This window comes from Prunus dulcis, chromosome 2 (genome assembly GCF_902201215.1).
Source record: "Prunus dulcis chromosome 2, ALMONDv2, whole genome shotgun sequence".
NCBI classification, from domain to species: Eukaryota; Viridiplantae; Streptophyta; class Magnoliopsida; order Rosales; family Rosaceae; genus Prunus; species Prunus dulcis.
In genome coordinates this window covers 3410438-3424960 of record NC_047651.1, presented here as the reverse complement: position 1 = coordinate 3424960, position 14523 = coordinate 3410438, and the positions used below count along the sequence as shown (strand labels likewise).

At 36.0% G+C, this 14523-nt stretch overlaps 2 protein-coding genes and 1 long non-coding RNA gene across 4 annotated transcripts in view; 2 read left to right on the top strand and 1 right to left on the bottom strand.

Annotated features, from left to right (window-relative positions):
* Nucleotides 1-710: 710 nt before the first annotated feature.
* On the bottom strand, nt 711-12233 carry LOC117617643 (beta-galactosidase-like). Of its 2 annotated transcripts, XM_034347103.1 has the most exons (17): nt 11957-12233; nt 10830-11069; nt 9763-9909; nt 9244-9322; nt 8070-8253; nt 7580-7645; nt 6906-7145; nt 5246-5452; nt 4840-5143; nt 4090-4249; nt 3550-3658; nt 3091-3226; nt 2914-2969; nt 2536-2835; nt 2317-2439; nt 1295-1975; nt 711-1159 (listed from the first exon to the last, which is right to left on the bottom strand). In XM_034347103.1, the coding sequence occupies exons 1-17, from the start codon at nt 12087-12089 to the stop codon at nt 986-988; spliced, it is 3339 nt and encodes a 1112-aa protein (XP_034202994.1). In that variant the 5' UTR covers nt 12090-12233; the 3' UTR covers nt 711-985. The 2 variants fall into 2 exon arrangements, with proteins under 2 accessions (XP_034202994.1, XP_034202995.1); XM_034347104.1 differs by lacking the exons at nt 9763-9909; nt 10830-11069; nt 11957-12233 and having other exon boundaries at nt 8070-8258; nt 9244-9259.
* Nucleotides 12234-12281: 48 nt separating this feature from the next.
* On the top strand, nt 12282-13499 carry LOC117617644. Its single transcript, XR_004584367.1, has 3 exons — nt 12282-12808; nt 12956-13034; nt 13187-13499. It is a non-coding gene; the product is annotated as an uncharacterized LOC117617644 (long non-coding RNA).
* A 124-nt stretch (nt 13500-13623) lies between these two features.
* The window catches only part of LOC117617468, a 1100-nt gene continuing 200 nt past the window's right edge, over nt 13624-14523 (top strand). The window contains exon 1 of the mRNA XM_034346846.1: nt 13624-14404. Within this exon, the coding sequence (XP_034202737.1) occupies nt 13624-14404 (781 nt within the window). The remainder of the gene's footprint in view (nt 14405-14523) is intronic.

The window sequence follows — 14523 nt, the reverse complement described above, 5'->3', positions numbered from 1 at the left end:
TGAAATGTTGGAATGTATATATATGTATGCTGGCAGTTGGTTATATATATTTATACTTGTTTGGCAGGTGTAAATGTTTTGGTGTTGAGCCAGTTACAAGGAAAACTCTGCCGGTTTTTCGGTAGAAGTTAATCTTGTTATTTTATCGTGCTTTGCATAGAAGGGCAATTAGGTCATTTGTGCCCGACATCGGCCAGGTGTCGGACACGCACAGGGTCCGACTCGAATTCCAAAGCGGAATTGAGATTGGGTCCTGTCATCAATGACTTGACACCATCAGTTGCTTCACTAAAACCAAAGAAACAAGCATCTGGATAATCGTGAATGGATTCAACAATTATTCGTTCATGGTATTTACTCCTGACCGATCACGGTTTCAATACTGAAGGACAACGTTCAAAAACTGATGTTAACATTAATGGTCAGTTCAACGTGTGAGCTTTGGAGGGGGAAAAAAAAAAATTTCTCCCAAATTTAATGATGTGTCATGTTAAGATGTTTGATTATTAGAATGGTTTGGATTTAATGAAATGCGGGAAAATGCACAACCTCTAAATGCAAAGTCTCAGAATCCCTAAAATTATACCAAAACTTGCTTTAATTCTAAATGGAAAAAGTTACAAAATCACATATGTAATGATGGCTAATCTCATGAAGTTGCCACGTCCATAGGAATGCGGTCGCATTCTTATTATGGGAAGAATTCAACAAAAATAACAACCCGCTGCGTATATTGGTTAAGTAAAGTGACAAATAGGAGGGAAGATACTAAATTGCTTAGATTGATTGTAGTAGGCATGATCCACCACTAAAATGCTTCAGACAAAAGCACTGTTAAATACAAATGTTTCATAATCAGAATATTACAGACTGATAAGTTTTGCCCTTATATTATTCGTTGCAAATGAGCTAGACATCTTATTTCATGGCCACATACATTGTCAATCAGTCGGTACTCATTACCCAGTTCTTGAGCCCGTCATGCCTACTTGTTTTGAAGTTGAGTTTTGTACACGGCTTGGCCAGAGGTTGCAGGGGTTATCGGGCACAGCCTAATTGAAAATGAGTATGGAACAGCATGAACCAGATACTTGTCGTGGACGCAGGGCGACCAACTATCATCCCCAGCCAGGCCCATGTGCTTGTGATCAAGATGAACCTGTAACACAGTAAACCATAAACCCTAGACCCTAAACCATAAACCATCCTCTGTATATTACTCATAATGGATGTCCAGAAACAATCTACTGGTACTGAAATGAAAGATATGGATTGATGATGTAGAATAAATTACCTCAATGTCATCTCCTTTGATAAGATCTTCATTATGCGTTGCCCGATCAAGCTCAGCAGTGGTGTAGTAACTTGCATTTATTTGCATAGGCGTAGAGCTGCCATACACTGATGCATACATTCCGAAACCATCATTGTTTTGGAATGTCACCCATCTAACATCTGCCCTACCTGAACATTCCCCAGGAACTATATAAGGGACATGCATGTCATCCACTTTCTGCTCATAGACCGCAACATGAGCAGCTGCTTTTCTGTCTGGATAACATTCAAATGGTCCTCTTCCATACCACTTAATCTGATCCATTGACTTATCCAAATGGAACTCAACTCCCACACGTGGCAGAAGTCGAAGGTTCGAACTTGGTCTTACATTACATTCAACAACAACGTCTCCTGAACCGTAAATTGTGTAAATCACATCAACTTCAATTTTTATCTTTTTCCTCTTATATAAAGCACCCTCCTCCTTTGGAACACCAAGAAAAGCCACAGCTATTTTCACAAGATGGTCCGTCTTATTCTGTATAGAACAGCTTTGGGTAATATAATGAAGGTTATCAATATGAGCAGCTTTCCATAAGGAGAAATAACTACTGGCACCTCCTCCTTTGTCATTATCTGTTGGTGCTCGCCAGAAGCATGGAAATATGCCTTTCGTCATCAAAGGAACTCCTTTGACCTACCATTTTTTTAAATAGGAAACAGAATGAGTATTAATGAAATTGAGAAGTACAATCAAAGAGGTTCGGTCGTCAACAAATAAGCAAAAAAGAAACGTCCTTAGGAACAAATAAGCAAAGAGGTTCGGTAGATGATGAAGTCTCAATCTACATGAGACGGAACATCCTTAGGAACAAAAAAGAAAAATCATACAATGCTTATCCCAACAGAAAATAGAACAATAACCAGGCAACTACAATCATAAAACCTGGAGGGAAATCATTCTTAAAATAACTTTGGTTTTATAAAGAAAAATGTGTTATCAACAAAAAAAATGAAAATAACAATGGTGTAAAATACCGTCCAGCTGTCAACTGTTCCCGTTTGAACACTAAATATGATCTCCCAAAAGCTATGTCGGCTGACTCTAATTTTATCCCCAAGAGTTTCACTGACGAACACAGCATCTTCAGTCTTGATGACCTGGAAATCAAGGCCAATTGTAAAAATGTTTTTATATGACAAAACATGTAAACTTCATTCTTATTGTCAAAGTGGGTATTAAGCAAAAGCAACTACGTGAGGAACAATTTCTCTTTTGGAAGGCAACTGGACTTGGGTAGATGAGATAACATGACCAGCTTCAACCCAGCGTGTGGAACGCAAAAGCTTAGCTGTTATTGTTAAAAAATATTCCTCTGCAGATGATGAAGTCCATAGAGGATACCACAAAGCTGACTGCCACTTAATATCATAACTCTTCTGAGGTTCAATCAACGGAAAAGGTAGAATTCCAGATCCAAGTTTGCATCCATCCCCATGAACATCCCAGCTGAACTCCAATCCTTGTGTTGTTTTATAAAAGTGGGTATTTGTTATCTGCAAGGTGTATTTCAGGTAAAGAAGTATTCCGGAAAATAATAAAATAAAATGAAAGCAAATACTATGTGAACTTACCCTTAGTGTTTCTTCGCTAAATGAAACCTTGATTGGTTGGTACACATACTTGACTTCTGAAAACAATAACCGAAGAAAAGAGACATGAAAATAAATTAAAAAATGACGTACAAATATTATCTTAAAGAACTCAAAGGATAGAGGTACTTGTAAGTATAACATAAATCATCAACTTACCATGCAGTGCTGGATGAGGAGTTCGATCTGGCCATGTAAGGCCATTCAAACAGAAGTTTAAATCATTAGGAACATCACCAAAGTCACCCCCATATGCCCAATGCTTACTACCATCTGCATTATCCTTCAATAGGGCCTATATACAAAGAGAAAATCTATTACCCCCTGATGTAATTTGTGGTTCTGAACAACAAAGATTTCGTGAGAGAGAGAGAGAGAGAGAGAGAGAGAGAGAGAGAGAGGTTAGGGGTTGGTGGTTGGTGGTTGGTGGTTGGGGGATAAGAAGAAGAAAATGATGATGATGTTTACCAGTTTCAATTTTATGTTGATGTTATGTGGTTATGCCCAATAAATTAAAGGAAAGGGGTTTCAAGAGTGTAAGATGGCTTGAAACTCAATATTTAATGTAATGTTGATAAATCATCAGTGCATTTCTTATGAACAGCAAGGATACTTGACCTGATCAACCCAATCCCAGATAAAGCCTCCTTGAAGACCAAATGTGCTATCAATTACTTCCCAATATTCATGTAAATTCCCATTGCTGTTTCCCATTGCATGTGAATACCTGCCATTATTTCTCAAACTTTTAAGCGAAGAAATTTGCATTGCCATGAGCATAAACAGAGGTATCTAGTATAACTTTACAAAATAAATTAGCAGGTTAGAATACATTTGGCCCAAATTCTAATAGCTTAAGAATTTGGGAGCAGTGGTAAAGCAACACAAACTTTTGCATGGTATTAGAGCAAGAGATCCTGATAAAGGTGTAGAGCAAAAACTGCAACCTCCTGGTTTTTTTTTTTTTTTGGATTGGTTGCAACCTCTGTATATAAGTTGAATTTCGCATGTTGGACTCTATTGGTGGAGGGGCCCAAAGGTGAGAAGTGCCAGAATATAAATAACATTTGACTCATCTTCAAACATTGGGAATAATGGTAAACCAACAAACTATGCTCAAACAACAATAAAAAGGGAAAAGTAAAAAAATATACATACTCGCACAATATCAAAGGGCGTGTTTCATTTGGATCTCTCGAAATCTGCAACATGTCCCAGACCCGCATATACATGGGACATATAATATCTGTGGATGAGGTTCTGGATCCACCCCCTTCATAATGTACCAGCCGTGAGGGATCCTTTCCACGAACCCAGCCTAAATTCAGGTGAACAAGGTCTTGAAAACAATGAGTGATATGAAACCGAGGGGGGGTTGGGAAGAGATGCCTTACACACAACTTCAATTATACTGTTCAAAATTTTGAGGGTGATCATAATAATAATAATTATTTTTCATAAGAAACACTAACATTTTTAAAAATGAAAAATAAAATACAAAGATAGAATATTGCCCAAATTATAGAAAAAGGTGATGTTAACTTACTTACTCAACTTTAGTATAATAAATTATATATCAATTACTCAAAATTAGAGTGCATGCTTCTTTCTTTTGAAAATATTCACTTTCCCTAAAGTAAGGCCCATTCCCAGATGAACGCCAGTTCTGACCATCACTTCCTTATTTTCAAAATTTTGAACCCAAATCCATCACCATCATTTCAAGGTAACTTACTAAAGCCGCAAAATGATTCCCATTGTCTACTTATGTAAAATGAATATATCTTCTAGGTGAAATATGTCGAGGTGAAGCAATAATTCTCGAACAAGTACAAAGTAATAACATTTTCTAAAAGTTCCTTCAAAGCTGGACAAAAATATGGATATGATAAAAGAACAGCGGTTTACCAGCTAAAGCAGAATGATTAGGTCCATATCCAGCTTCATTCCCTAAGGACCAAGAGATAATGCAAGCATGATTTTTGTCTCTCTCAACCATGCCTATCACACGGTCCATCATTGCAGTAGCCCAGCTGGGTTCCAAAGTAGGATGCTTCACATGCCCAGAAAGATCAAAACCATGGGTTTCAATATTGGCTTCATCTATCATGTACATGCCAAACAAATCACAGAGCTCGTACCAACGAGGATGTTGGGGATAATGACTGTTTCTCACAGCATTGATATTGTATTGCTTCATTAAAACCAAATCCTGTACACAGAATAGTGATTAAAATTCCAAGAACCATCAACTCCAGTTGCAAATCAACTTGGCTAGCAGAGAACAGACAAGGAGAAGTAAAGTATGTGTTACCTTAACCATGCAGGATTCTATGTTTGTCTTCCCCAGACGTGGATGATGCTCATGCCTGTTCACACCCCTTATTATTATTGGATGCCCATTAACAAGCAGCTGTTTGGGGGCTTTTGATACTTGCCGTATGCCTACCAGGCATGATTCACAGTCCAGAAGGTTGCCAGATGCATCTTTCAATGTAACAGCAAGAGTGTAGAGGCTTGGCTGCACACGGTAAACAATCAGTTATGAAATATGTATGTTGGACACAGGAAAAGAGTTCAAAAGCAAATACTGTAACATAAACTCTGGGAAACGAATCATCAGTCAACAACATTAAATAGATAGCCTGCAATCTTTATTTCTTATTGAATCTCTAAAATATGGTCATAATTTTTTTTTTTTTTTTTCGAACAAGTGAATTGTACCACTTCCACTCTTCCCCACCATTGCACTTTCCCTTTTTAATCATCATATTTTCCCTTTGAAGAACAGGCATAATAAAGAAGTGGAATGAGAGCAGATAAATTTAAACCCTAGATTCACATAATTTAACATTAGTAAAGCAATCACCAAAAGCATTACATTTTCAAGTTGCTCAAGGAAATGGTATTAAAAGACACAAAGTTTGCTGCTAAATGAAGAAAATATTCTCTCGAAAGTACTTCTCTAAATCCACCAAACAGCAGAAAATTTTGCAGAATTTTCCTAGAAAATTTTGAATTTTCTGCTGAAAAAATGTTCCTGAAATTCTTCAGAGAACTTATTGTCTTTCCTTCTATCTTCATCAAGAAACTGTTTGATCTTATATGAAAGATGAGAAGATAAAAACATCTAATTAATAACCGAGAGCACTGTGTTACATAGTGATAATAAACCATATGATTGAATACTTTAATATTCTTTTCCCAAGATAATGTACAATACTTTAGCGTTTGCCCATAAGAAGGAAAAAGAAAGAAAAAAAACCACCAAATGTACAATGCAAGGTTTTAGATACTTCTTGTTATTGGGGCCACAAAACTTTTAGTTTCATATCATGATTTATCTAATGTATATTTTTTGTTTTTCTCAAAACTTCTTTTCTTACTATTATGTTTGAGCCCTCCATCTACTTTATGCTTATATGGAGCAAGAAAGTACCAAAGCCATACTTTCAACATGACTTGACTAACCCTTAATGCTAGCTAATGCTTAGGTAAGGGGGAAAGTTTCTAGTCACCTACATAGTATTCACAATATCACTCCATTGAAGCTCAAGGTAGAAAGAAGACTCGACCATGGTCTTTTAAGGAATTAAATTTAAGTTAAAAAGAAATTTTCACAAACTCTGGAGTCATATGAATGAGAAAAATCTAATTACTCTTAGACTGTTATAATTTAGCAAGATATGATATTTACAGTTGACCAATTTTTCCCACATGTCTAGAAGAGAAAAGCAAACTAAGTTATATAAACAAAACGGTGCAGCACACACAAACATACACATTAGGTTAAACGGTGCAGCACCCTAAAATATTCCCAGTGCCAGGGTACTTCCAGCACTTGACAGACATTTTTGGTAACTCCAATGACTCAACAAAGTTCAGAATATCACTAAGCAAGAAAGTATATATTGCTTAAAAGGGTTTTAGCTCAGGAACAAACTAGGAAGAAACAAAAAATAATAATTCCTCACTTGCTCTGCAGACCAAAGCCTCGGCATGTCCAGTCTCCCTGCCAGCAAATAACCATGAAACCCCAGACTCGTGCTGGATGAGAGATTAAGCTTTATACTAGCCACATTAGACAAGTGCAGGTCAGCATATCTATCAATGCTGTACCAGCACGCAGTGTCAAATAATACAGCTTCTATAACATAGTTTGCAAGAACGCTATCTTTAGATGTTTCTCTGGAGTTATCTATTTTCACTTCAACCTGGTCAAAAGTGCAAGACAACAATATTTTAAAATGTTTTCAATGTAGAGGAATAGCACTGAGAAGATAACATAATCCCATCATATTGCACATTGATATAAGGGTAGATTCCAAAATCTTGACTGATAAATCAATGACAGTCTACATTAACAGACATTGCGATACTCAAAAGAAGAAAAAAAGTGAGCACATGCACATATAATCAGATAGTACGAATAAAAACCATAACAGACAGGAATTTCTCTAACCTAAGCACATAAGACATTTCCTGTATCCTTTATTGTTTTTGGAGTTTATCATATGATTCAATGGGTTACAAATTATTGTCCAGTTATGTGCAACAGGTCAACCATCTAGACAAAACTGCAAAATATTGTTTATACTTATTACTTTGTAAAAACAAAAAGATCCATCCTCAATTGATAAATACTTGCCTGTATGTCTGCATAAGAAAAATCCTCAGCCAGAGTTGATTTGAAAAAGTAGTCTGCAATGAATACCTGCACATCAGTTATTTTTTAGGATTTAATATTATGCAATGCTCAAGTACAGGTAGCAGCACGTTACCAGTTTACGTTAAAGAATAAGGAAATAATTTAGATAATCGATATGTGTAATCAAAATAAAATATGGCTTAGAACATTGAAGAACTAGGTCATATTTCCATACACACATTATAGCATTAACTGTCCTAATTCTTTGCCTCCAATGTGTCGATTTTGCAAAATGGGAAAGGAAGAACAATAATGACTTGCAAAGAGATGGAGTGATCTTATGATAGAAAAGTAGCCATGCAAATCATCAATGTATACATGCTTGTCCCCAGTCACCAATTATGTACTAATTCCAAGAAGTACCAATTGCATATAGTCCAATTGTAATTAAAAGAGAGGATATAAAGGCAAGAAAGAAGACAATAAAGACCTGTGGCTTGGAAAGAAGAAGCACGTCACGATGAATGCCAGATAACCACCAATGATCTTGATCTTCAAGGTAGGAGCCATCACTCCATCTAAATACTTGAACAGCTAGTACATTTTTCTTGTCCATATCAGATGGATAACAATAATCAGTGATTTCAAATTCAGCAGGAAGTCTACTGTCCTGACTGACCTAGCACGATATTGAAAAGTTTGTTAACGTACCTCACAGGGGATTCCTACCAAACCATGCATCCCTTATAAGCGGAAAACAATCTTCAATTTGATATAGTTGTATGTACTTGGTGATACAGGTTACAAAACCGACAAGTGCACATATGACCATCTCAAATGCTTAGGATTCATTTTCTACTTGTGAAAAAGTAAACAAGACTCTACTAACATCCGAATTCCTAACTGATTAAACAACCATCAAATAATTCAAATTGAAACTTCCCAAGAATTTCCCCACCACCAAAAAGAAACAAAATATTTAAGTCAGATCATTCAGTGGCTGGACCATTTATTAAAGAAAGTTCCTTTCAAGGCTAATACATATTCTTGGTATGATAAACAATATATTAACAGAAAAAAGGGAAAGAAAAAAAAAAGGAAGCCATGTTCAAAGATTGGTAATTAGTATAACTGAGTCATGTCATACTCACCATGCTTCATTTTTAAGTTATTAACAATTAAATGCCCCTTTTCTTTCTAAACCATATGGTAGCAAAAGACTCTCAGCACAATATACATTATTGTATTTACTTGATAAATTATTTATCAGCATCAAAACAGTATCCCTACTCAGCTTTAAGAGTTGGGGACTTTATGTTCTTTATATTCCATGTGGGTTACTCTCTCTTTTTGCATTTTATATTTAACTTTTAATTTGTATGTTGCGAAAGAGAAAAGTGAAAAATAGTAGATTGCGAAAGAAGATCCTCCATGAGCATCTTAAACTCACTCTCCGTATCTCTTATTCACAAATGTGCGCAATCTTAATCTGTCAACATATACCTGACTGAGATAAATTCCATGTAAAATGTATATGTTCAGAAAACAGTAACACACGCTGAGAAGACTCCATGAATGGAAGTATGACATAAGGTATAGCATAAAAGCATCCATCTACAAGATAATTATGATAATTCACAAAAGTTCTTACAAGTATTTATTACCTATATCCTATCGGGACCCCATTTAGCCATGCACAGAATGCAGAATCAACAGCTTCAAAATGCAACAAAATCCTGCGACCTGTCAAATGGTAAACATGTCATATAAATTTTGCCCACAGAAAGAATGATCAACAGAGTTGAGGGATGTCATGGAAATGTCAGTTTTGTGTGTGTGTGTGTGTCTGTGACTGTAATATAGGTGCATGCATGCATTCATACGTACATACAGCAGAAAATCCAATCTGTGAGGCAATACTTCTATTAGTCACATTTCAAATCATTAACACAAATTCAGGTCATATTGCGCTATATATTACATTTCAAAATGGCTACATTACAAAGTGGAAAATAAAACTTACTTCGATGCATACAAGATATAAGTAGCACAGGTTTGATAGAATACTGATCAGTAAGCATAATGTAAAAGGGAACAACAAAGAAAAATAAAAACAAAAGAACAAAAAAGCACCAATAAATAGTAATCAGCTACAATCAGCAAGGCAATCAAATGGATCATACCCTTCCATTCTTTAGGAATGTGAAAGTATGTCCTATAGCAGCCAGTAGGGTTGTCCACAGGAACAAAAGGTGGATCAAGTGGAAATGGATAAACAACGTTTGTATAAATAGGCCGATCAAATCCATGCATCTGCCAGTTTGAAGGAACTGTTCCATGAGAGAACACAAAATAATGAGACACGGTTGTTGGATAATAATTGCATGTGTTAGATATGAAAAATCATGATAAATTTATAACATAAATCATTCATAAATTTGTTCCATATGCTATTGCTAAAGCTCAAAACACTACAAGGAATAAGGTTATCAAAGTATTCTTAAATTGTCTATTTTGGAGGAAAATAAAATAAAATAAATATGGAATCATGAAATCATAGTACAAGCACTTAGAAAAGAATTTTCACAATTATACAAGCTTCAGTTAGCGCCTATAGTTCAAAGCACAATTTATTATCTGGAAAGAACTGACTTATTTGTGCGTGGCGCTTACTGAACAGTTTCGCTAACGCATATGCGTCTCTCTTTAAAGAAAACGAATAGTAAAATAAAAGGCCGATTTATGATAGCGAAAATCCGCTATGAGAATAACCAGTAGCCAACAAGCAATAAAATGGAAGTTTTTCCTTTCCTTTCCTTGAAGCTAAGTTAAGATTGGACCCCAACTCTCATGTGAAGCTGACTCTTACATAAGCTAACTGAAATACAGAAAAAACTAAAAATAAAAAATAAAAAATTCCCCTCATTATAACCCAAACATTTCATACACGTTACTAAACATGCCTTCAAAATTCTCTCACTTAGCCATAAAATTACCTCGAATGCAATACTACACTGTTGCAAATAAGAATATATAAAGAAACAGCGCAGAGAAAACTTGTAGTTGAAGTAAAACGATGCAATAAGTTTCTGGCATGCAGGAATAGATACATATTTTGCAATGAAACAAATTTCATTAATGATTTTATGAAACAACTATCACTGCTATATTCTAACACAGCATACCAAATATATGTGTAGGTTTGTCAGATTTTAAGGCAAGAAAAAGTGAAAGATACATATATGCTTACCTGGCAAGGTTTCCCACTCAGAATCCTGAAATGCAGTGTCATAAAAATTTACAGGAACATTTCTAGGACTGGAAGCCAAGAAGAATTTCCAATAGCCTGACAAAGACTTCACAAAAGGCAAGTCCTTGACCCAAAGAGCCGCGCTATCAAGAGCTCCAGGAACAGCATCATCATCCCAAACAGCAGAGTTGGATACCAGAAAATTCACTTTGTTGCGCTCATACCAGTATTTAAGAGATCCTACACCACATAACGAATGTCAGATATCTTCTAAATGAAATAGAAAAGAAGTAAGATTCCAAGCCAATGATAAGATAAAATAACACACAGAACTTAGAGAGGGGGGGTTCCGCATCATGGACCCAAACCATTATACCAATTAGAAACCCTCTACGTGCCTATAATGTAGACCTTGTTTCGTGATTTCAAGGCTTGGGAATAGGTACAAGATTCCTGTCCCATGTTCCTATACCAAAAGCTCATCTTGATGGCAAGATGCAACGTCAAGCTCAAGCTCATATACCATACCATGATGCAGTTTCTGAACAATGTGAGATTCTACACATATTCACAACTGCATACCATGTTTCCCTATTCACTCTTCATATTTGAGAAAAATGATTTTTTACCAAAAACCAATGCAACAAAACTCCAACAAAAATTCAAAATGTGTCAGGCCAATCGATGAGCTTGCTTATACATAATTATTATATATACTCAGTGTGTGTTTGTATAATTTGCGAAGTCGAAACATCTAAATGACATTGCTAAATCATTTCCAATAAATATTGCATGTAGAACCTGAAATTTATAATAAAGAAAATAGCTAAATGCATTTATAATATACTAGCATTACATGAGTACTTCATATTATTTTTATCACATGAAATCCCCTAATTCACGATCATAAACCCACTTCATAGAACTCTTCATCTGAAGATTGAATGTGATTCTGAATCAAACAGACTTAACAGTTATATCCCAAACATTTACAAAATTCCAGCAACCAAAAACTCCATTAACCAAAATTTAACAAGACAACGTGAAACAAAGCAAAACTTCCAGCAACATGAAAACACTCTTAATCCAAATACGAAACTGAAATTGGAATGGGTTTAGTTCCTCACCTTCAATTGAATCATGGCAACGTAAAGGGACATGTGCATCTCTCTTCCTCCACTTGATGAGAGATTGGTCCTCCCACACATGATGTCCATTCTCTAAGAGAAAAACGAGTTGACCCGGTAAAGAAGAAGCCATGGCTGATTCTTAGTAGTAAACCGATCACTTCCACCACATATCAGTGGACTGGTAGCTGATCTTGGGGATCAATCAGACTCAAAGTACTTTAAAGCAGTAAAACATCAAGACGGGGGTGACTGGTAATATATTATTGTATTTGCTTCACGAGAAAAAGAAATGGATAATGGGGTTCCTTTAATACAAAATTAGTGAAATACCCAATTGTAGACATGAAACTATAAATATACCCTACATGATTTAATACATATAAACACACCCAAAACACACCCAATTGTAGAAAGCTGTCGATTTTTGTATTTTATTTTCTATGTTAGATTACGTTTTTGACCTTTTGGTTCGAATATTTTGAAACATGCCCAAAACTCGCCAGCTAGGATAGGAATTTCTTGAAATTTGGTGACCTCGTAACAGAAACCTGTTTGGCAGCCTCAGCAGATCGAATATTCCAAGCGAGCTTCGTTCACTTCTTCGAACGAAGGAAGCTTCGTTCATCTCTTTGAACGAAACGAGTTTCGTTCACCTCTTCGAACGAAGCTCAGTATGATGTGGTTCCAGATCTTCTTTTTCGATTCTTCTGAGCTTAGTATGGCGTAGATTGGAGTTCTATTGCTTCAATTTCTTTTTCTTTCTTGTTTGATTTGGTGATTTTTGGATTGATATGCGCTGCATGAGACTCGATTGGAGCTTGGTGAGATCTGTGATCTTCGATTTTTGAGGTATTCGATTTTTTCTTGTGAATTCATATTCGTTTTTGGAGGTATTCGATTATATTGTAGTCTGCTTTTTGGTGATTTGATGCTCGATTAATTAAGTTGCTGATTAGGTTTTCGTTTCTTTTTGTTTATAATTTGGATTGATTTCAGATTCGTTTTGATTGTGGATTTGCTCTTGTGTTTTGGTTTGAGCTGTGGTGAAAAATTTGTGTTATTCGATTTAATTGAGGTATGCTTTTTCAGTTGAATCTGAGTATATTCGTGTTTTTTCTGTTTATGCGCTATTGGTTTTTGAGTCGACTATAATTCACTGTTAATGCACTCGGCATCCACTGTTATTACTAGTAGTCATTTTTGTTTTGTTTGTTGTTTTTTTTGTAGAGATATATATGGATGATTCGAGAGTGGCGAAGTGCACCTATGGTGCTGGAACTTTAATGCTTATTTTGTCTTCAACTACTACTTTTGATTGGTTGTCCAACGAGTTGTGTAGTAGGTTTAAGCTTAAGTTAGGTCATTTTGAGTTGAGGTACTCTTTTATGGATTGCTCCAATTGTTTGTTGGAATCGGACGATGATTTGAAAATCATGTTTATGGTATGTGGACTGATGAAGGATCAATTAATTCACATTGCTGTTAGGGATAAGGCTGTAGTGAATCATGTTCAAACTGTTAATACGAACATGATTGCTTCTCCTTTTTTGTTGGAGTCTGCTCCTAACAATTACAGTTTTTCACAAGATGAGGATACATGTAAAGATTCAAGTCAAACTGGTAGTATTGTTGATTCAAGTGCTGCTTCTTCTTCTTGTTTGAGTATGGATTTTGATGGTATTAGCAGTGAGTTTGGAAATGAATATTTAGGCAAATATGGTAGTTGTGGAGGGCGTAAATATTTGTCTACTGATTGGGAGGGTTATATTACTCATGAGGGTCAGAAGTTTGAGGGTGGAGTTTGTGAATTCCGTGATAAGTTGGCTAAGTACGCGATTGAGAATGGTTTTAAGATGAAGTATTTGAAGAATGAGCCTCGTCGTGTTACTGCTGTGTGTGCTAAGAAGGAATCAAATGGCTGTGAGGGGAATGTGCATGCTGTTAAGTCTAATGTAAATGGATTTTTCTATATTAAGAATTTAAATAATGTACACAGTTGTAGTGGTTTGATCCGTGAGAAGAGAAATAAGGCAATGGGGTCTCGTTTGGTGTCTTCAATTGTCAAAGATAAAGTTCGTAGCAATCCTTTGGTAAGGCCTATTGAGCTAATTACTGATTTGAAAGAAAATTATGGATTGGATGTCCCTTATCATGTTGCGTGGTATGGGAAGGAGTCGGCTACTAAGGATTTACATGGTGATGAGGAGTTGTCTTATGCTCACCTGCCTTGGTATGTTGATGTTTTGAAGGCCAGCAATGTCGGGTCTCATTGTGTGCTTGACTGTGGCGAGGATGGTTCTCGTTTCCAGCGGATCTTTATATGTTATAAGGCCTCCATTGATGGTTTTCGATGGTGTAGGCCTATGCTGTTTATTGATGGTACTTTCGTTACAAACAAGTACAAGGGTACTCTTCTAGGAGCTACTGCAAAGAATGGGAATAAAGGTATGTAATGTAAATGATTTAGTTGTTGACTTCCATTGAGTAGTATGAACAGTATAGGTATGCAAATGTAAATGCTGTAGTTGTTGACTTCCAGTTAGTGGTATGAACAATTGTCATAC

Bases quoted from the DNA above. Each gene is read 5' to 3' on its own strand.
- LOC117617643 (XM_034347103.1), bottom strand. From the start codon at position 12,089: ATGGCTTCTTCTTTACCGGGTCAACTCGTTTTTCTCTTAGAGAATGGA. The intron at 9,323-9,762 runs GTATGATCCATT...ACCATTTGACAG, and splicing joins CATTCCTAAAGAATGGAAGG to GTCGCAGGATTTTGTTGCAT. The intron at 2,440-2,535 runs GTAGTTGCTTTT...CTTGATTTCCAG, and splicing joins AAAGAGAAATTGTTCCTCAC to GTCATCAAGACTGAAGATGC.